The 22,350-nt window shown below is 42.4% G+C and overlaps 1 protein-coding gene across 1 annotated transcript in view; it reads left to right on the forward strand.

The window, feature by feature from the left end:
- Positions 1–20,705, forward strand: part of myo10 (myosin X) — a 127,514-nt gene extending 106,809 nt beyond the window's left edge. The window contains exons 20-41 of the mRNA XM_026149129.1: positions 1,815–1,939; positions 2,109–2,223; positions 7,416–7,522; positions 7,624–7,842; positions 9,056–9,095; positions 9,497–10,456; positions 10,763–10,883; positions 11,155–11,398; positions 11,648–11,743; positions 13,969–14,062; positions 14,947–15,002; positions 15,400–15,542; positions 15,923–16,114; positions 16,198–16,355; positions 16,473–16,596; positions 16,746–17,043; positions 17,125–17,332; positions 18,003–18,139; positions 18,221–18,341; positions 18,495–18,971; positions 19,180–19,371; positions 19,469–20,705. Coding sequence (XP_026004914.1) covers positions 1,815–1,939; positions 2,109–2,223; positions 7,416–7,522; positions 7,624–7,842; positions 9,056–9,095; positions 9,497–10,456; positions 10,763–10,883; positions 11,155–11,398; positions 11,648–11,743; positions 13,969–14,062; positions 14,947–15,002; positions 15,400–15,542; positions 15,923–16,114; positions 16,198–16,355; positions 16,473–16,596; positions 16,746–17,043; positions 17,125–17,332; positions 18,003–18,139; positions 18,221–18,341; positions 18,495–18,971; positions 19,180–19,371; positions 19,469–19,579 — 4,338 coding nt within the window. The 3' untranslated portion in view covers positions 19,580–20,705. The remainder of the gene's footprint in view (positions 1–1,814; positions 1,940–2,108; positions 2,224–7,415; positions 7,523–7,623; positions 7,843–9,055; positions 9,096–9,496; positions 10,457–10,762; positions 10,884–11,154; positions 11,399–11,647; positions 11,744–13,968; positions 14,063–14,946; positions 15,003–15,399; positions 15,543–15,922; positions 16,115–16,197; positions 16,356–16,472; positions 16,597–16,745; positions 17,044–17,124; positions 17,333–18,002; positions 18,140–18,220; positions 18,342–18,494; positions 18,972–19,179; positions 19,372–19,468) is intronic.
- Positions 20,706–22,350: the final 1,645 nt, after the last annotated feature.

Consider the following 22,350-nt stretch of genomic DNA (forward strand, 5'->3'; position numbering starts at 1 on the left):
TTACAGGGTGAGAGGGCTCCCGGGAAAATGGCTTTCTCTGAATGCACTTCTGTAAGTAATAATGGTATCTCAGAGCCAAGTGTGTTTTTGGAGAGGGGAGGGATTGGTTTGTTGCTGGCTGCTGCTGTCATACGCATTTCTTTGTCTCAGAGTTCAGACTTTTGAATGGCTGGTATGCAGTTGGATGCGTGTACATGAGAGTTTAAAGGGACTGAAGTTTCATGAGGCTTAGCTGCAGACGTCATGTGATATGGGTGGATTGTTTCAGTTATCCAGGATTCATTCTTGGGGATTTTTAGCTTCTTTCATTGCCTAGTTTTGCTTCTTTTTCTGTTCTCACATCAACTGAGTTTGTATCAGTAGACTGCTGTTTCAAACAAATGAGCTGTGATAAGATTGCTGTACACAATCTAACAACATGCAGCTTCTGAGGAGCCAGATAACCAAAGTCAAAGAGCTGCATTTGTGACGCAAAGTGAAACGTGACTCCAGTGGATGATAATGTTGCCATGTCTGTGATATAAGAAGGTGCTTTTCACAGGGGACAAATCTTCTAGAAATCAAATGTATGTATTTTTTCTAACCTGCACTTCAGTTTATCCATATAGATAGTTTGAATTTTGAAGGCATGGACTTAAAAATGTCTGCCTTTTCTGAACATCATGAAACTTTGGTCAATTTTATCTGCTAGCAAATAACTTAGATGTGAGTAACACACACACACACACACCCCTTCATGGTACAGTACAGTACTGGTAAAGTGTGTTTGCCATTGAATGGAGTGAAAGTAGAAATGCATGTGTTAGTGATAATATGGCCATTACCTTTGATAGATTAGTGAAAATCTGAAATTGTTTGCATCTATATACACAGAAATTCCAGTTTCAGACCAGCCTGAAGCTCATAGATCTGAAACAAAAGTAGTTGGGCGGTTAATGCAGGACTGCAGTTTAACTACAAAATGATGTAGATGCTTGGCAACCTTGCTTTTATATAGGAGTATAACCAGAATACAGCCATTGGGCAAACAGGGGGAAGCATGTCCAGAAACAATTATGCCTGTGTGTAGAGCAAGCATGTTATCTCTGATATGTCAAATATCCAAATTTTAGAAAGCCACTGTGTTTCTTTAAGTTGAGCTAAAGCATTTTTCGGTGTGCAGTTTGTGTTGCAATCTATTGTGTAGAATTCATAAAGCTATCTGTAAGTGTGCACATGCCTTACTTACCTACAGCTAACCAAACACATTATACCAAGGTAACACTTTAGAACTAAGTGTTAGCCAGCTTTAGCAAGCTTATGTGCATCGGCTGTTTTGCTATCTGGTTGGCATGGTGTTCACATGTGATGTGTTGCTACTCTTTCTGAACGTTTTTTGCCAGCCACACTCACAAAGCAATGACCACCTCAGTGAAACACAACAAAATACATCAAAATCACACGATGCTGCAAACACAGAAAATAAGTCAGAAAGCAAAATCAATCAAAACTGCAGTGAAAAACATTATATCCCCGTCACCGAGCACCATGCTGAGTGGTAAGGTCGCAATGTGAAAGGCGATTCACTTTGTTAGTATTGTTGTAACAGTGTTATGAAAGCAGCATTGAGTGATTTGTAGGGGAACATCAATAGATGTGCGCTGTGTTGTTAAAGTGTTCTGTCGTCAAAGAATGAAAATCGTTAGCTGTTGCTGCAGGACGCAGGCGGATGCTCAATCTGTTGATGTTTGTTTGTGCTTGATTTTCGAGACAATATTACTTTTACTTGAACACAGAGACATTCATCTGAATATGTTTCCCGTTTTTCTTCAAAGATGCCTGATCATTTTGACCAGACGGTGGTTCTGAACCAGCTCAGGTATTCCGGCATGTTGGAAACAGTCAAGATTCGACGCACCGGCTTCCCTGTCCGGAGAACTATTCAGGACTTCTGCTCGAGGTTTGTACCCACTACGCTGTGCAATCATACATAAGCACTGCTCTACCAAAAATGTCAGACCCCAAAACAGGCGCAGGGTCATTTCAGTTCTTGAAATGCAGACATTAAAGAACAAAGCAATCATTAAAAATCATGCAAAAACCCTTCACCCCTGCTTTTACTTCTTCAGGTACAAGGTGCTGATGCGTGGTTTGTTGAATTCAGAAGACCCCAGAGGGTGCTGCGTCCAGCTGCTCTGCCAATATGACAGCAGCAGTGCAGAGTGGCAGCTGGGCAAGACCAAGGTGAGAGTGTAACCCAGGTTTTTCCCTGTTGCCACACTTTATAGCCGGTCTCTCCTGCACACGGAGTGGAGCAGGCTGGTATAGGAAAGCACTTTAAACTCAGGACTGCACTTATTCAGGGTCCTGGTGGATTGGGTAAACAGTGATTCATGAAGAAGAACAAATTTCTCACATTTTCAGGAATATAAGGTTAAGTCATCATTGTTTCTTTTCTTATTTTTTTAAAGTTTTTTCTTCTTGAACTCCTGATAATTTCGTCTCATTTGAGCTCTCTGCATTTGTGTGGATCATTAAATAGAAGTCTCCAGGGAGGCCTTTGGCTCAAGAATTGATCCAGGTCCAGATTCAGTCCAGGTTATATTGTTGTCCAATAAGGTCCTTTTGAACATATAAGTCTTGCTTAACCATAAAGCTTGCTGTTTATTGGTTTAGTTTAAACTTGGTCTTAAAAGATGAAAGTGTTTCTGAAAACGATACCGTTCCAAACATCTTTTATGTTTAAGGCTCTCCAATACAAATATAATTTATATAATAACTCAGTCTTTACTTACAGGTTTGCATTCCCTTTCTGTCAGCAGTGAATTATATGCCTTCTGCTCAGTTCTCGGTGGCGTAATTGACTTTTTCCTGTCTGAGCTCCTGAATGTATCTGGCTCCATACCGGTTGTTCTGTATTCTCTTTGCTAACTTGGAATATTGGATGCAGACTGAACATCACTGCTGGGGGATGCCAATCCATTTTGGCTGCTCTGTGCTCCCCTCAAGGCTTAATTTGACTTCATACACCGTAGAAACTCAGCTCTATGAAACCATTGCAGACACTGTGTGTGTGTGTGTGTGTGTGTGTGTGTGTGTGTGTGTGTGTGATATTGAGGTCCAGTGCACCTGAAGCATAGAATCCAACAATTATTGGATCCAGTCTTCAGTCTAATGCTTCCTGCTTCCACTACACCGGATCAGGAAGAATATACCTACTGCCAGGGTGTGTGTGTCTGTGTTTTGAGGGGAAATGACAGATGGGGGATACAGATCGCTAATCACAGCATGACCGTGTGATGCTGCAGGAGGTGACAGCAGTGAAGGATAAGTGTGGTCGTGGGTGGACAGACGAACGGATGAGTGGTCATTAGTATGTGTGTCAGTGTCCATCCAGGACCAACGATGGCACAGGAAGCTGAATTGTGAATACCCCGTTAGAGCGGCGAGGTGGAACAAGTGTGTCTTTGGTTGAATATTTAATGGATCCCTCCACTACATGTAGCCCATTTAAAAACCTATTTTCATGTTACTGACAGTTTTCAACATTCTGTTCATTATTTTCAAGTAAAATTAGCTATTTAGCTAAAAATAAAATAAAATACACACTGAGGATAACAAATGTTATTACAGTCACAGGAATAACAATAGACTTAAAATTGTTAAGTGGACCGGTGCTTATATGGAGCCTTTCTATGACTACAGGTGTCAGTGCACCCATATATATTTTATCTGCTTTCATTTGCATCAGAGCAGATGAGATGGATTCACGACACATATATAGCACAAAAGAGCTGCTGGGCTGATGAACTTCTGTGGCCTTTTCCACTATTCCTCATGTAGCAGTCCACCTCCTGGTATCTCGTCCACACATTTGAGACTGTGCTGACCCAGCAAACCTTCTTTTGACAGCACATATAGATGAGCCGTCCTGGAGGAGCTGGATTACCCGTTCAACCTGAGTGGGCTGCAGATACCGTCTCGCTTTACCAGCAGTGACGAGGACACAAACAAAAAGCAAAAATAGAGAGAATCAGTCAGGAGGGATGAGCACAGTGGTGTGTAGCCATCGCCTGTCAAGCCATTCGCTTTTTGGGGTTTTCTTGTTGTTGCCTCTCCAGTGCACCTGTTATCATCAAAGCAGATGAAATGGATTCATAATGGTTTATGCTTCAGAACAACAACATTTAGATTACCCAAAAGATTCTTGGAGATTATTTAGTCATCAAAAATATCCATTATATTACAATATATGTACAATCTACTATAAATAGCAGTGGTTGCTTTATTTCATATACTTTTTACTAATGTATTTGTAACAGATTTTAAAAGACTGAGAGAAACATGTTTTGTTTTTTGGTTTCTCTTTTGTTTTGGGTGTCTGCCACCTTTTACCAGATTTACACAGCTGTTCGTGACTCACCGCATACTTATTGGTTGGAAGACCTTTTTTGAAATCTCCTATAAAACATTCAGCCTGAATGGCCTCTGTAGACCTTCTAACCCTGAGACCATACTCTCCACTGAACCACGGAGTCGTCCCTGCTGCTGTGACTGCCTGTAAACTGTTAAATCAATTCCATCTCCCTCAGAGGGATTTGTCCACTTTGTCCCGCTGCCTCTCGCAGTGAGATTTACATCGAGGAGGCCTGCAGCTCTTTTCATTCAGCACATGTCCAGACTATTGTCTTAGACTTATGTCTTGCTTTTTTACCGCCTTAAACTTAATTTCCTGGAAAAGATGTGGCTCTGCTTTCTTCTCCTACTGCTTAGTTTTCTCCACGGGCCTGACCTGGGACGGTAAGCGGTGCTCCCCAAAGGCCCCAGCAGCAAGAATCAAAACGCGGCGAGGCTTAGCAAGGCCTTTGTTGCACTAATTAGCATAGTAATGATTAAAAAGGATTAGTCGCCCATTTTATTGGGATGCAAATGTGTGCACTTGTACACGAGGCTGCGCGTTCTGAGCATGTGCAGCTCATGTTGGAGGTTGTTTAATAAAAGGATCAGCGTGTGCACTGTAGAGATTCACAAAGAGCTGCTTTCTGCAGCTTATATGTGTGAGTTTTGTATGAATGCCTGAATGAGCCTGGATAGCAGCACTTCACAGGAAAATTTTAGATTTCTTTCTTTAGATTAAGTGTATATATTATTTTATATAAATACAGTGGAAAAACACATTCATGTTACATTGAATCTACTATGAAAGAAATAAGGGTAAACTAGATTTTAGTATTTAGTCCTACAGATTGGAAGTGACTTTAGTGACTTTCTCATTCAACAACTTAACTCTAACCCTTACCACCCAGATTCAGGCTCTGGCTCTAAAGTATAAAATGTGACAGCTGATGTAGACTTCTCTGGTGAATCTTTGGATAGCCCATAAAGTAATCTACAAAAGTTGACGACACCATAACCAACATTCGTGCTTTGGCATGGTGATTTATGTGTTAATTACCACTTAGTTGTGTTCCGGTATTGTATATGCGCTGCAGACGATGATAGAAACAAATGAAATGCTGCGACTTTTTCCCTCCAGCATTGCCACTTTTTGTTCTTTGTTCTTTTTTTTTGCTTTTGTTTTTGTGTCGAAGGCAAACATATTTGTCCATCCAGTTATTCCACTTCTCTGTGCATTTCCTCACAACCAGTTTTGCTCTAGGAGTCTGATGACATATGCAAGTCCTTATATTCAGGCGATTACTTTTATTCTCTTGCTGATGAATTCAAAAATTGTTCCAAAACAGTAGCCAGAAATGGATATAAGGAAGTCGACAGTACTGAGGATAGTTGCAGGCTGTACTGACGCAACATGTAGTTACATTTCTAGGGATGTGCACATAAAGTTATGGCGTAAGGTTTCAGAGGGGTCCACAGTTGTACCTCCCTCCTGTTTGGTCAGGTTTATCCCTTAGTTTATGATTGTTAATGCTCACCAGTGTTATAAAATGAGAGGATAAGGTTGGGATGTGTTCAGAAGTTGCTCTTTCTGCCACGTAGCACCCAGCAGGAGACTTAACTTTAGGCACTTGCACTTCTTCTTTCAGCTGCTCCCTTATTAGCAATGGTTCCAACAACAGTCCACATCTTTCTATTTTCATAGATATGCATATTTTATGTGTTCTATTAATATATAAATGTATTACTTAAAATACTCTCATTTAGGCAAGAGTGCCACCTGGGAAGAGAGTGCAAGAGGCAGCATGTCCACAAGCATGCTGTTAATGAGCCCATTTTTCTGTTATTTTTAGATGAGTAAATGTACTTGTTGGTACTCTTATTTTGCTATGAATATTTTTTACATTTCACATAAATATTAATCTGGTTCCAATCTGCTTCGATACTTAAAATTTTGTCTCTGGGGCTTTTCCAGCCTGAAAACTGAATTCCTGGAGAGACACCAGTGGTTTGTGTGCTTGTCTTTGTATTGCATGTGCACGTGTTCGGCATGTAATGGATGTTTCCCTGTTAATTAACCTGCTCATAAGTGACATCCACGTCACCCTGACAAGTTTACATTTCCCCCAAAAAAATCTCATTATTGCCTCACTGCTGAGGATCCAACACTGTCACTCAGCCAACACACACACACACACACCATATCAACAGGCAGTGTGTACTCCTGTACCCCCGTAGCACCGTGATATTTCCCCACCGTCACAGTCGCCTGAGACCGCGTCCCATATCTCATTTTCCTCCCTCCCTAATCGGATTAACCCCTGGCGGCCCTCGCTGGGCCCAGTTTCTCTATCAATGGACGACAGCTTGGTTCCTGGAGCAGGCAGCTGCACTAAGTGCCCGTAAGATCGGTCTTTTCATGGAGAGATGTAGCTGAAATCACTCGCTGCAGTAATCTGCAGTCTCTAGTAGCAGGAACAAAGGGAGAGGAGGATCTGGGTTTGATTTATGTCGGCCGCTTTGTTTGGCTCTGTTGTTCTTCTGTGAGCGACTGTCTGTTAAATGGTAATGTTATAGAAAAAGAAACGGCCTGCCTCTTTTTAATTCTGTTCACTTGTAAATCTTTTATTCATAAAGTGTGGGTAATACAGCGTAACTAATGGACAAACTATGTTAAGCTGCTGGGACTTGAACATTCTGTGGCTATTAGAGATGGGGCATTTTAATGTGACTTTTGCAAATGTACACCTTCATATTCTCACAAATATGCATTTTTCCCTCTGAATATTAGCACTTCCTTGAACTATTTTACCCCAAAATTGTTATGACACGTTTAAACTCTGCTGTGTATTATGCAAACATGTCATGAGATGTTCTTTAACTCTTAAAGGTCAACGTGAACATGATTTTACCTGAAAAGTAAATCAAAATTAGAAGAGAAAGAAATGAGGAGCAGTTACATTATTGATTTTTCCCTTACTTCCCCTCAGTAACAATAATAAAATAACACTTTTTTTTTGTCTCTTTATCCTATCTATCAGGTCTTCCTTCGGGAGTCTCTGGAGCATCGCCTGGAGAAGCAGAGGGAGGTGGAGGTGCTGAAAGCAGCCATGATCATTCAGGCCTATGTCACAGGCTACATGGCCAGGTACAAACAATGAACAAAAACATCATAAACCTCAATAGGATCAGTTTTAATCTTCATTGAAACCAAAATGCTCAATAGCCCGGTCCTTGTCCTCCAAACAGGAAGCAGTACAAGAAGCTGCTGCGGTGTATTGTGGTCATCCAGAAGAACTACCGGGCTTTCTACTGGAGGAGGAAGTTCTTGCTCCTCCGCTGGGCAGCGCTCACCTTCCAGAAGTGTCTGCGAGGGCAGCTGGCTCGTCAGACCTGCAGCCGGATGCTGGAGGAGAGGAGGAAGAAGGAGGAGGAGGAGCGCCGCAGGTGGATGGAGGAGATGGAGAGGTGGGCTACTCAGTTTATTCACCGTGTGGTACTATAGCTACAGCCAAATGAAAAGTTATTGTGCAAAAAGAAAGTAGGTTTTTGCAAATGACTGTTTTTTTTTGTTTGTTTTTTTAAATTAAAAGAAAAGAAATGAGAGAGAAATCTGGACTGGAAAATGTGTTTGAAAAACGTGTGCCCACTGTCTTCTTCTGGCACTGGTTTATTTCAGTCAGTTAGTGAGGAATTAACACAAGTCCATCATCTGGGCTGTATTCAGGACTTTCAAATATGATCATGAGTAGTTAAGGAGTACAAATCCCCTGCTTCCATTATTTCAAATGACATAAAAATACTACACGTATATAATAAAAAATGTTCCTAATGCCAGTGTATAATACTGGAGGAGAAACAGAGCATAGCTTTAGTTCTGGCAGGCAACTATTTCATTCTCAGCTGCAGTCATCAGATGAGTGGATCTCATCAGCAGCTAATTTACAAAGCTTATGTAGGACATGCTATTTAAGTAGCTTAGCTTGGCTACAGCTGCTGTGCATCTGCAAGCTGCTTTGCAACCACCTGAGCTCCTCTTTTAGAGACTACCTCACTGAATGAATCTCACATTTGTTTTCACTGATGCTGGCTTTTTTCTGCAATGGGGGGTCATGCTGCTGCTCCCCATCTTATGCTCACTACATATGCATGTGTAAGGACAACAATGTAAATTGCTACAGATGTACGCAGTGCTCTTATGACGGTAGTCATTCTGACGATTCATGGACGGGAGATGTCATCAGGCTTGAAAAACAGCATGTAATTTGTCTGTAAGAATAGAATGTAAATCCCTCAAATCCCACAATCAAGACTGAGTCATGACCTCCATATCCTCAGTGGTGCCTTTGACCTTGAAGGGGCCACAGCTCAGTTTATACTGCAGATTGATTGCTTTATAATCACTGCTGCTGTCACAATTTAGTAGAGAACCATTGAGTTTGTATAAACATCCTTATTGGACTACATCTGTAGCTTGCATTATGTTTTCCAAAGAAGGTTTCACAGTGTGGTGCAACATTTGTATTTTTGTTGTTTCGATAGATAGTGAACTGCATACTAAATGGGTTTCTGGTATTTTAATCTCACAGTGAGACAGGAAATGCAGTTACTCTGGTTTTGGTACATCGTATCTCCTACTGTGTGTTCGTTCAGCTGATGTCTGTGTGTTTGTGCCCTGCAGGGAGAGACAGAGGCTGGAGGCCGAAAGATTCACCAGAGAGGTATGATAAAACTGATTTAAGTGGAAAACGGTGTATAACTTTTATTGGCCGACTGTCTCCTGAGCAGCCCACTCTCTACAGCCATATCTGATTGGTAAAGAACACAGAGAACACAATTATGTTTTCTATTATGTTACACAGGCTTCTGCTTATTGTAGCAGGCTTCAGTTTATTGTACTGGGCAGTGAAAAACACACTGCCCAGTACAATAAACAGCTTGTATCCTCTCAGGTATTTGTCGTGTATAATTTGCTTATAAAAGTTGGCCCTCTCTCAGTAAACTAAGATTACTTCAGTGTTTGGTTTCTGTAAATCAACTTGTTTTGGGTATTTTGTATAAATTAATGTTGATATCTTGGGGGGGAAAAGTTATGACTGCAGTCTCATGTTTGTGGTTTCAGGCTGAGGAAGCCAGAACACTGGAGGAGCTGCGTCGTGCTGAGGAGCTGGCCTCGCTGGTTTTGACAGAGTCTCAAAATGCAGCAGCAGCTGCAGCATCACCAGATGCCCTGGAGGAGCTGGAGTCAGCAGAAACCTTTGTGGAGGCATCAGCAGAGGAAGAGGAGGCAATACGTCCGCACGAGGCATCACAAGTGGAGGAAATTCTTCGACTAGAGCGGGAGATCCAGGTGCTGCAGAGACAGAAGGAGCGCCAGGAGCTCTCTTTGACTGAAGCCTCGCTGAACCGCCTGCAGCAGCTTCGCGATCAGGAACTCCGGCGGCTGGAGGATGAAGCCTGTAAGGCAGCGCAGCAGTTCCTGGACTCCCTGAACTTTGATGAGATTGACGAGTGTGTGAGGAACATTGAGAGCTCCTTGGGCGTGGGTGAAGAAGATGAGAAGAAGGAGGATGACCAGAGGAGGGGTAACGAGGAAGAAGAGGTTGATGAAGGGTTTGGTGCTGATGATGATGCCTTCAAAGACTCACCAAACCCAAGCGAGCACGGCCACTCGGACGGCCAGCGGACGAGCGGTATCCGAACGAGCGATGACTCATCCGAAGAAGACCCGTACGCCAACGATGCTGTGATTCCGTCACTGCCACCGACCACTGTGCTTCACCACTCTTTGCCAGCGATGCCTTCGGCCTGCCATAGCGCATCATCCAGCGGGGATTCGGCTTACTGCCACCCCCAGGCTTCATCTGAGGCTCAGTCTGATGAGCTGGTAGAGCTGATACCTCCAGATGAGGATTCAGACTACGATCAGGATGACTACGATGAAGGTGCCATCGTGTCTAGTGGCAGCATGGCTTTCTCCAACCCTCGCAGTGGACAGTGGTCTCCGGATTACCGCGGATCTGTTGGCACCTACAACAGCTCAGGGGCTTACCGCTTTAGCTCAGAGGGGGCTCAGTCCTCGGTAAGCTGAATCCTTGTTTAACTTCTGTTTTCAATGACAGGGAGAACATTTCATGCCCGATTTTCTACTCAAACTTAGCTGCTCTAACTCCAAAGTAGTGTAGTCTTTGAAGTTAGCAAAAAAAACGCAGGCTTCAAAAAAGGATCCAGTGAGAAAGATCAATTAAATGGCATGACTTTAGCCATTTTACAACTCACAGGTGCAAAGAGCACCACATTGTACCTTCTCTGTTATTTGTTGAAATAATATGCAAACTAAGGTCTTGCATGTCTTGTTTAATTTCAAATTTTTGTTGATTTGCTCCAGTTTGAGGACAGCGAGGACGACTTTGAGAGGTTCGACACAGACGACGAGTTGTCTTATCGCCGGGACTCTGTCTACAGCTGTGTCACGCTGCCGTACTTCCACAGCTTCCTCTACATCAAAGGTTATTATTTTCTTATAGAACATACTCTTCTTTTAATAAACCCCAACAGGTGAGAGTTACGTGCATCATCTATATGGCTTTAGGATGTATTTTGGTGAAAAAGCATTGTACTTTCTGTGTTACCTTCTGATTTGATTTTTTGATTTGATTTGATTTTATTGATTAGCATTCAAATATCTCAGTGAAGACAAAGAGACAAAGAGCAAGATTCTCCCCTCCAGGTGACGTAATGATGGTGGAGCATTTGAAATCTCATATCTTTCTTCTCTAGGTGGTCTGATGAACACGTGGAAGCGGCGTTGGTGTGTTCTGAAGGACGAGACTTTCCTGTGGTTCAGAACTAAGCAGGAGGCTCTGAAGCAGGGCTGGCTGCACAAGAAGGGCGGGGGCTCGTCCACGCTCTCCCGACGCAACTGGAAGCGGCGCTGGTTCGTGCTGCGTCAGAGCAAACTCATGTACTTTGAGAACGACGGAGAGGAGAAGATGAAGGGGGTGCTGGACATGCACAACGCCAAGTAAGGACAAGAGAACATAACTTTGAGGGTTGTTGTTTTTGCATGACAATACTTTCATTTACAGTAACAACAGAAAAGCTGTCAGTTAATCATTTACATGTAAAATATTCAAGAGATATATGGTTGTGTTATTGAAGAGAGATAAAAACTCAGACCTCTGAAGTATTCATGGTGAAATGGTTATGGAAGGATGTTTGTATATTCAGGGAACCTCACTCATTATTTTTCCTTTTTTTTTTTGACCTGTAGAGAAATCATTGATAACACCGGTAAGGAGAATGGAATCAACATAGTGATGCCAGAGAGAACTTATCATCTGATTGCCGAGTCTGCTGAGGATGCAAGGTGAGCTGTGTGTTTGTCTTTGATGTATTGTTCTTATCTTTTCACAATAACCAAAGAAATGAATTGTGATTTGATCTGTAAAGGACCTTTCATGCAAGCATGGAGTCAAAATGACTGAAATAACAAGTAAAAACTAGAATTCAGTAGTAAGTTAGTTTCAGTGACACCACTAACTTCGCTTACCTGGTCTATTTAATTACACTGTCAGAATTAATTACATGGTCTTGTCCATTAATAGAAATATGCATTATATGAGTAGAAATATCTCAGAGTCATTTTTCAGAATAAAAGTGCAATGATTCAAAATGTCTTCAACTATTTAAAGGTTTAGCTTCTTTTGAGGAGTATCTTTAGCAACCTCTAACAGCTAACAGTAGCTATGTGTTAATAACCTACTCAAGTCTTGGTCTTATAGGCTTAGAGAATAGCTTGTGACCCGCTGATAACCAAGAGTCGTGCGGTATTCCACAGCTGGCTAATGAGTGGTTGCTGAAGATTGTTGGTAGCTGCTAGCATTAAATAGTAGCAAAGAGGGATACGGTGTGACACCAAAAACCTCCTCACGATTGCTTTGGTCAATGGCAGGTTGTCACGGTCCCCCGTAGTTTGCATAGAAGATGCCGAGTTGCCTGTACACACTTGCAAACTTTTCACCAAGAGGTAGTGAAACTGAAAAATGCTAGGCTTACTGGATGTGGAAAACATTTGCCTTACATGTTGATTGCAGCAGTAAGTCAAACGTTGGAGGAAAGCCTCTTTATCTGGTTTACGTCACACTTTTTGAAAAGTGTTTGCAAGCTGGTTTCTTCCATACAAAGCATTGATGGCTGCATCATTTTGGTAGAAACCAAGTCACAGCAACACTCGCTTTGTGACCGATTCCACCCTGCAACCGCCAAAAACCATGACCAGCTTTTCATGGAAACCTCAGCTCTCTAGTGTTATTCATCATTTCTAGTACCTGCTAGCAAGTACAATTGACAAGAAGGCATCTTTACACATTACAGGGTAAATGGAGAGCCATGCACCGTTTCTCTCTGGTGGGCAGGATTTAAATGTGCTCTATAATCTTTTTCGTATAATGACAGTAGTGATTATTAGTCACATTGTTATTACACTCCTAATGCTCCCAGTCCTCCCATTTGTTTCTTCTCTCCTGATCCTATTATTTCCTCAACTGGCATGAACCTGCTCACAGTCTGTCGAAAACTGTATAACAAACAGGAGGTATTGTTGCTATAGGTCAATGTGACGGTTGCCTCTGGCAACACATTGATTTCCTCTCAGACAGTCTACTTCCGCTGTGGCTCAAAAGGGCAACAAGCACTCTGTCTGTCTGAATCTGGGACATAATTATGTTTGCTCTGTCACATTGTGGGGATTTGACCTCCTTTAAGGGAGAAAAATACAAAAGGACAAATCTTAGTTTGAGGTCACAGGACATGAATGCTAGTTAATGCAATGTACTCTGAAGTGAGGAAAACATGGCTGTGGGTGTGTGATAGGAGCAGGTTTGTAAAACCAGACGCTCTCTCAGTGCGAGCCAACATCAGCTCCATGTGTCTGAGACACAATCAGACTGAACCCAGAATTGTTTTGGATTTTACACACATATAAAACTTATAGATGTACAATTTATATTAAAAGGTACACACATGCAGGTTCACACTAATAATTGCATTCATGATAAAAGTATGGCTAAAACCTTCCTTTCATTTTATTTTTCATTTTTAGTTGTTCTCACTTTGAAGTAGTTTAGTGTTGAGTAAGATTCAGTTTCAAATGAATTTTTGGACGTAGGAGGAGCCGAGATGCTTGTGTCTAACTGACCGGCCTGTATGTCCACTGTTAAAGCTGATTACTGTTTATTCCATGGTGATGATGATGATGTCACCCGTTTGACCGGCTGCCCTCAGATCAATCAGGTTCATCCAGACTCACAGTTTCTTCCCCTGGACCATTTGGACTGCTAACAAACACTATCCCCACGCCCCAGCCCTGCCCACCAAACTCGCCAATCTGAGCCATGGCCTGAGTAACCCTCATCACTCAGGTCATTTACACACGGAGTCTATTCAGTTCTTTTTGCATTAGAAATATATTCTATATTTCTCTTGATTCTATATTTTTTTCACCTGTTTGCTATTTATTCCTGCTGTCTACTATTTATGTTGTGTCCTGACAATAAAGGGCTATTCTATTCTCTATGATCTCTTTGTTTACAGTCAGTGGTTCAGCGTGCTGAGTCAGGTCCACGGCTCCACAGAGCAGGAGATCAGAGAAATGCACGATGAGCAGGCCAATCCCCAGAATGCTGTGGTGAGTACTGTGAGGAAACAAAGCACTCTGGGAGATGGAGTTCTAATAACATTTCTGTTTAAAGAAAATAAATGTCTTCAAAATGCGGCCGTTTAATGTCGTCCTAACAGCAGAATGTTCGGCACTTTGCTTTAACAGATTTCCATAACACAAACCTTCGTCTCACACCGAGGAGAGGACGTTAGCCTTTAATATATGTTCCTCCATTTCCTTATTCATGCCTCACCTCTTAGTAGCATTTTTTCCTCCTTTAAATTCCAGCTGCAATAAAAACATAGTTAATATATGCATGTATAGCTCTGGGTTTCCCCACAATGGATAGCAATGGCCATTTAATAAATAATTGGAGATATTGTGTACTTTATGAAAAGAGATGACATGGTAATAATCAGCTGCCTCTCCAGTCAGCTCTCAAGACAAACTGGTTAGAGTGGAAGTTCTCAGCAGATTTCCAGAGCAGAACAAGCTCCAAGTTGAGCTGCAGGCAAAGGTTGTGGAGTTGGAGTTTGTCTGCTGGTGTGACAAGAAGCTCACAGAAAAGCAGCTGAATTATACTGAGGATGGCACCTGGTGGAAAAACTGAAAATTAGAAAAAAAGCCCCAAAATCTGTCACTGAGCCTTTCATCCAGCATTCATGCTACCCTAACCCCAACCCTCTTTTGTTCTCCTCTTTAAATTTTGTTGTAATGCTTTGTTTTGAAGTAACAGGACACAGATGTGCTGAAAATGCCACGTGCTTTTTCAGTGTCGCACCTGTGAGTGAAGGCCTTGCTGCTTGCGTGTGAGATAATTGGTTTCCACGGTGCAGCGAAGGTCAAACTCATTATCCACACCCTGAAAACTGTTTGTGAACCTCCCTCCATCTCTCTGTGTGTCTCCTCAGGGAACGCTGGATGTGGGGATGATCGATTCAGTGTGTGCTTCAGATAATCCAGAGAGGTGAGGACCTACATCAAACCATCAAACATCACATCATATATATATGGATTTTCTTTGACAAAGACTAAAGCAAAGAAACCAGAAGGTGTCGGAAAAAAGCCATCAGAGTGAAGCCCGTTGGGTTTCAGCACCTCAGCAGCTGCATTTCTTCACACGGGGAACATTTTAGATCAGTACATTCTGGTCCTGTATTTCTTCTGTTGTGTTCTAACCTATATGTGACAAATATATAATTCCTGCTATTTTATGTCAGTAGCTTTAATTCTTCTTAGTCGTCTGGTTCAAAATTAAAAGTTTAGTTCATATCTCTTAATCCAAGAAGTGCACCCAAGAGCTATTACGGTGTTAGACTATTGATCTCCTTTCTGTCGTCTTATTAATTTCTGAACTTCGACAGGCCGAACTCCTTCGTCATGATCACTGCGAACCGAGTGCTGCACTGCAATGCTGACACGCCTGAGGAGATGCACCACTGGATCACTCTGCTGCAGCGCTCCAAAGGAGACACCCGAGTCGATGGACAGGAGTTCATCATCCGAGGTGACAAATGATTCGTTTATCGTGGCCGTTTTTCCTTTTTTAATTTGTGTTTAAAATTTTTAACTACAGGTTAAAAGTTGCAGGTTAGGAAATCAGATTTTAAATAAAAGAAGTTTCCCCTGTCATATCTACAGCTCCAGTGGTGGGTGCTCATATCAATGTTATAATTCAAGTAATCAAATGTGTATATGTAGAAGCTGTAAGGCAAAAGCTTCAAACGCTCAGTTTTAAGCAGGTTTGATTTTCTCTGTTATTAAAGAAAACCGTAATAAAGCTCTTTCACAGAGAATAAGCTTGACCTTTCTGCATTTTTATAGTTTTGAAAAGTTCAGAGGAAACCAGAGAATACAAAAAGTTATTTAATAATTATTTCCCACCAGGCTGGCTGCACAAAGAGATGAAGAACAGCACCAAAGCTTCGCTGAAGCTGAAGAAGCGCTGGTTCCTGCTTACCCACAATTCCCTGGACTACTATAAGAGCTCAGAGCGTAATGCCCTCAAGCTGGGAACGCTGGTGCTGAACAGCCTCTGCTCAGTGGTTCAGCCCGATGAGAAGGTCTTCAAAGAGACTGGTAAGAGAAGAAAATGGCAAGAACTGCCAACTCATTCTCTACCCAGTAGCTTCAATTTCTCTCCGCCCCTCTTGTCGTGTCAGGATACTGGAACGTGATCGTGTACGGCCGTAAACACTCGTACCGTCTCTACTGCAAGCTGCTGACTGAAGCCACACGCTGGGCCAACTCCGTCCAAAATGTCATAGATACCAAAGCTCCCATCGACACACCCACCCAGCAGCTCATCCAGGACATCAAGGTAGGAAAACTCTGAAAGTGCAAAAATGGATGTCAGTGGTCATTTTAATTCTTTCCTTCCAGTAAAGCCTCAGATAATCAGCACTGCACTAAACCCAAGCTCCTCTTCTCTTTGCAGGAGAACTGTCTGAACTTGGAGGTCGTTGAGCAGATCTACAAGAGGAACCCGATCCTTCGCTACAGTCATCACCCTCTGCATTCCCCGCTGCTGCCACTGCCCTACGGGGACATTCATCTCACCAGTGAGTACCACTGAGACAGAATAGGATTAAATTGGGATTGACAATCTAACTTAGTACTAATGTCTTTAACGTATCTCATTTTTACCATTTTAGTTAAGATATTAATGTACCATATGTACTGATTTAATCACAACTTCTTCCCTGCTCAGCTCCAAGAAGCAGAAGCTACACAACCCTGCAGGATGAAGCCCTCAAGGTGTTCAGCTCGCTGCAGCATTTGGAGGGCGTGGCTGACCCCGTGCCCATCATTCAGGGCATCCTGCAGACGGGCCAGGAGCTCAAACCACTGCGAGATGAGCTCTACTGCCAGCTCATCAAGCAGACCACACGGCCGCCACAGCCCGGCAGCCCTGGGAACCTGTGCAACTGGAAGATCCTCGCCTGCATGTCCTGCACATTCGTCCCGACAAGGAGCATCCTTAGATACCTCAAGTTCCACCTGAAGAGGTGTGCACTAGGCTGCCACATGTTTATAGATAAATTACTTTTATTCTCTCAAGCTGACCATTTCCAAATTGCTCTCTGCAGGACTCGCGAGCTGTTTCCCGGCTCTGAGATGGATCGTTATGCTGCCTTCGCCGCTGATTCATTGAGGAAGACTCGAGCCAGAGAGAACGTGCCGTCTCAGGAGGAGATCCGCTGCATCGTGGCCCGACAGGACATGAGCACCACCGTTCACTGCCACGGAGGAGGGTCCTGCAAGATAACCATCAACTCGCACACCACCGCAGGAGAGGTAGGTTTGTGGAAAACGGGGTTATGTGCCAAAGCATACAAATAAACAGTGTACTTTTTACTCAGCTCTAGTTTTTATGATTTAAGCACAGTATAAAAGATATGTTTGTACCAACAGAACAACCCAACAGTAAATACAGAGCTGAAATGATTGTCAATCATCTATTTTAATTGAAAATCAATTGACAGCTGTTTTAAAAATGACTTTGTATTGTAACAGCCTGAGCTTCTTATCTTCTTCTCTTCTGCTTTTTTCCTTACAATTTTCCTTATTTGTTATTCAATAATAATTAACAATAATTAATTAACAATTAATTAATTCATCAGTCACAGCAATAAAATCCTGCTTTTTTTCAGCTCTTTTGGCCTGGAGCCTGTGTAAGCATCCAGGCTTAAATGCTCATACACTGACATGCTTGCTGGAATTTATTATTTTCTGATGCTGCAGAAAATATCAGAATCTGGATAATATGATGAGCTAAGACCCTGTTAAAAGGACATTTTAAATATTTTATAGTTATAGAAATTGTACTTTCCACCTTTATTGAATGGCAGTCCCAAATGTCTGGAATTTAGACAAGAATTCATGCTTTTTTTCTTTTTTTTTAATCTCATCTACAGTTTTAAAACCAGTTGCATGTGTCCCTGTTGTATCTCATCGTGTGTGTCAGGTGGTGGAGAAACTGATCCGCGGTCTGGCCATGGAGGACAGCAGGAATATGTTTGCCCTGTTTGAACACAACGACACCACAGAGAAAGCCATCGAGAGCCGCACTGTGGTGGCTGACGTGCTCGCCAAGTTTGAAAAGTAAGCCCCACCATGTTTGATTCTGAAGCAAATGTTTTTGTCTTCTGGCCAATGCTAACACAATCACTCTGTGGTCTGCAGGCTTTCAGCAAGCCCAGACGAAGGCAGCACTGGATGGAAGTTTTACTTCAAACTCTACTGCTTCTTAGACACGGACAACGTTCCCAAAGACAGCGTGGAGTTTGCTTTTATGTTCGAGCAGGTCAGACTCGTGGCTCATTGTCTGGGGATGGGACTAGGAGACTTTTGTAGCTGATTCTGACTGAACTTGGAAAGATTTTTTGTGGAAATTAAAAAAGAAAAAATGCTTAGATCTTATAGTTTTAACTATAATTTTCTCTGTGTTCCCTCAAAGGCCCATGAAGCTGTGATTCGTGGTCAATACCCGGCCCCTGAGGAGACTCTTCAGTTTCTGGCTGCTCTGAGACTTCAGTACCTTCTGGGTGATCACAACTCCCAGTCCACCATCCCTGAAATGTCCCAGGTGTTCCCCATGTCTCGACTGCGGGCCCGGGTGCAGAACTCGGCCAAGACATTCGCTCCGGGGACCGGCTCGGTGGCCGACCGCTCAGGCACGGCGGAGAGGAAACGCTCGAGTTTCCTGGAGGGGACACTGAGGCGGAGTTTCAGGAGCAGCTCGCTGAGTCGGCAGAAGCTTGAAGAAGAGAACAGCCTGGAGGCCTGGATGAGGGAGGAGGCGGCGGCCGTGAGAACCAGCGTGATGGACAAGTGGAAGAAGCTGCAGGGGATGAACCAGGAACAGGCAATGGTCAAATACATGGCGCTGGTGAAGGAGTGGCAGGGATACGGATCCACTTTGTTCAACGTCGAGGTGAGAAGAGAAATCACTTTTCTGTTTAAGCAAAAACTTTGTTCTCCATGATAAAGGATGGTTATGTTCCCATAAAGACAGCTACACAGCCATAGGTGGAAACATGGGATTGTTTGGTTGGTTTAAAGTCATCTATTGCCAGTTCTAAACAAAACTGATCTTAGAGGGAATGATAGGAGATTTTGATGTTCCATGCTTGCTGTTTCAGTGCCGGGATGGCATGTTCCCCTCCGAGCTCTGGTTGGGTGTGAGCCGGGAGGCCATATCAGTGTACAAGCGAGGGGAGCCGTGGCCTCTGGAGGTGTTCCCGTATGAACAGATACTCTCTTTCGGAGCTCCGTTATCCAACACCTACAAAATCACCGTGGAAGGCCGAGAGCTGGTGTTTGAAACCCAAATGGTGTGTACATCCTCACTCAGTCATAACTCCTGGTCTCCCCATAATTTCAATGCAGGTCATTAAATACAACACCAACATTTACTCCTCTCCTCTGCAGGTGATGGACATCGCCAAGCTGATGAAAGCCTACATCAGCATGATCGTCAAGAAGCGCTACAGCAACTGTCAGTCCGTCAGCAGCCACGGCAGCCACTGTAGCACCTGGTGAACTCCGCCCTTTCACCCTCTGCCTCGCAGCCACATGCAGGAGTGCAGCCAGGGGGCCGAGCGTGGCCGGTGCCGGCCATGCATGGACGCCCATCCTCTGCACTCTGGAGAGAGCAGCTCATACATTTCATGTCAGACTGACTCTGAATGCTGGAGGAAAAAAAGTTAAAAAAAACCCCAATATGCTCTTAATGTAAACTAGCTCAACTTATCTTGACCTGGTTTCTTTTAGAAACAGTACACATCCACTCCTTATTCATCACGATAAAATGTAGGCACAGGGCTGTGGATAGTTCTGTAGCAAACATGGTGGAAAGTTATCCATAAAACTCAAGAAAACAGAATGAAGTCCAAAAGTTGACTGAGAAAGCAACATGAGAATGCTTCTTGTTATCTAAATCAACAGATATGTGATAACGAGCAGGGACCAGACTTTAAAAGACTCAAACTGCGGGCAGCTTCTAATTGGTTTCCCTCAAAGCCTGCCAGCTGTCAGTGTTATTTTATTTTTTTATTTAAGATCCTTTAGGGCTTAAGATCAATTGCTCCTATAAATTCCACAAGTTAATTACTATTTTTCATAAAGTGATAAAATGCTTGAAGGACTATCATCCTTGTCACATTCACCTCTGTTCAGCCAACATAATATGAAGTTTTTGTTTTAAAGATGGAAGTTGTGTACAATCTTCACTTTCTTAAATAAGCTAACAAGTGCACATTTTTGCCCCACATTAAAGTAAAGGGGACTTCTAGCTAAGCTTCCTAAACTGACTAGAGAAAACAGAACAAAGGATCAGTTTAATCTGTTAATCCCAAGGCGTACAAAGTGTACCATGACAGACGTTCACCCCCAGACTCTGATTACAAACCACAGTCTCTTAGACCAAAGAAAACTAGGTGGTGGTTATACACAATCATATTTTTATATTAGTCTTCATGAAGTCAGATGCAGCTTCTAAAAGGTGGATGTGTCTTGTTTTGAAAAGAAACAGTTAATTTTCTGTCCGATGGTAAACCTCTGAGGCCCTACAGGGACTGTTTTTGCAGAAGGGGTCGATTTCTCACAGAGGTTGGTAAGCGTGTGTGTGTGTGTGTGTGTGTGTGCGAGGAAGTATGTTATTAGAAAAAAAGAAGAGTGTCTACAGGCTGTCCGAATGTATAAAAAAATTAAAGGCAAAGAAGACGGAGGAAAAACAACTACAGCCTTACAAGCCTTTTCCTCTGCTTTGAGAAACTCTGGGACTTGACCTTTTCCTGTTCACTGTAAATAAGATGCAACTGTACCTTTACGTTTGTGACTGATTGTTTTGCTTACGATACAAAGTGCCTGTTCCAACTGAAGCAGGATGATATCTAATCAGATTTAGCCTTTATTGGTGCCACACTCGTTCCTGTGTAGCCTGAATCTGAAAGGTGCTCCCACACACATTTCCCTTTAACTGCCAATGTATTTGTGCACTGCAAACTCTGACCAGCAATGGACGTCATTCAAGGGTTTTTAAATCTGTCAGTTGTGAGAAACTAAATGAATTGAGGCGTAAATTGTTTATAATATTAAAGATACTGATATAGGGCAGCAGCCTGGATCATTGACTAATTGAACGTTTGCAAATGTACCCGAGTACGTGAGTCTTACTGACAATGTTGCGTTGACAATATTGGACATATACATGCAGTTGTTTTTATCTTTTTCTCCAAACCTTTTTTCTTTCTTTCTTTCTTTTTTGCTGTTGGGAAAGAAAAAAAGAAAAAAGCTATGTATAATAAAATATTTGCAGATGGGTAATTTGATGTCAGACAATCTTTTACGTCTCTTTCTGATCCATGTTGACATCTGCTGGCAACAAATGTGAACTGCAACACCATCTTTCCCTTTAGAACAACCTGAACTTAAAATGTAAATTGGTTCTTTGGGGGGTAGAAAAGAGGAAATATTGGAATACATTTTTTAAAAACGTGAAATAAGAAGATGTAGATATTTTTTCTGTCTGCTGCCTGTCTACAAAAAGCACTTACAAATTCAAAAAGCTATTACATGATGTGTCTATTACATAATAGACATAAGAATTAATCGTTGTATTTCAGTGTAATCTGTCACGATTTAGCTTGAATGGCTTGTTCAGTTGGACTGTTTGCAGTGTAACATTCCTAAAAACGTTTCACTGGACCTCCGCGGGCGGCAGATCCATCCAAAGATGCGTGTGCAGGTTTCCTCCACAGTGCCTTGTTGTATATGATGTACACTTTTTTTTTTTTCATGTGTGGGTTCTTTTTTTGGTATATGTGCAATGTTATATATACTTTAATCATGTGGCTGTACATTTTATATTGTAAGTCTTTGCCTTCTATTTTTTTTCTCCTGAATCCTGATCAGATGGCAGTTTTCCCAAGCTAACAAATCTTGTATTTTTCTCTAAACAACTATCTGACAGTGGATCTTTGACACAATGTTTTGTGGGGGGGGGGGTTCCTCCTAGCTGTAATTAGTGTTATGTGCTGAACTGATGACTCTAACAATAAATCGCTACACTTTTGGTCTCAAGTTACCGTTTTGTTTTTCCTGACTATTAAAAAAAAGGTTTCGTTTAAGAAAGTTAATGTGACAACCAACGGCTAAAGCTGCTGGACACACATCCAAGAACCTAAAAAAGGCCACAAACAAATACACCTCACCAACAGCTACTTTTTTTCCTTTCTACTTATCATCACCATGTATATATCTCACATCCTCTAGTTGATCTCAAGGGTACTTAACTTCACTAACCAGTCAAG

The sequence above is a fragment of the Astatotilapia calliptera genome, chromosome 18, assembly GCF_900246225.1.
Source record: "Astatotilapia calliptera chromosome 18, fAstCal1.2, whole genome shotgun sequence".
NCBI classification, from domain to species: domain Eukaryota; kingdom Metazoa; phylum Chordata; class Actinopteri; order Cichliformes; family Cichlidae; genus Astatotilapia; species Astatotilapia calliptera.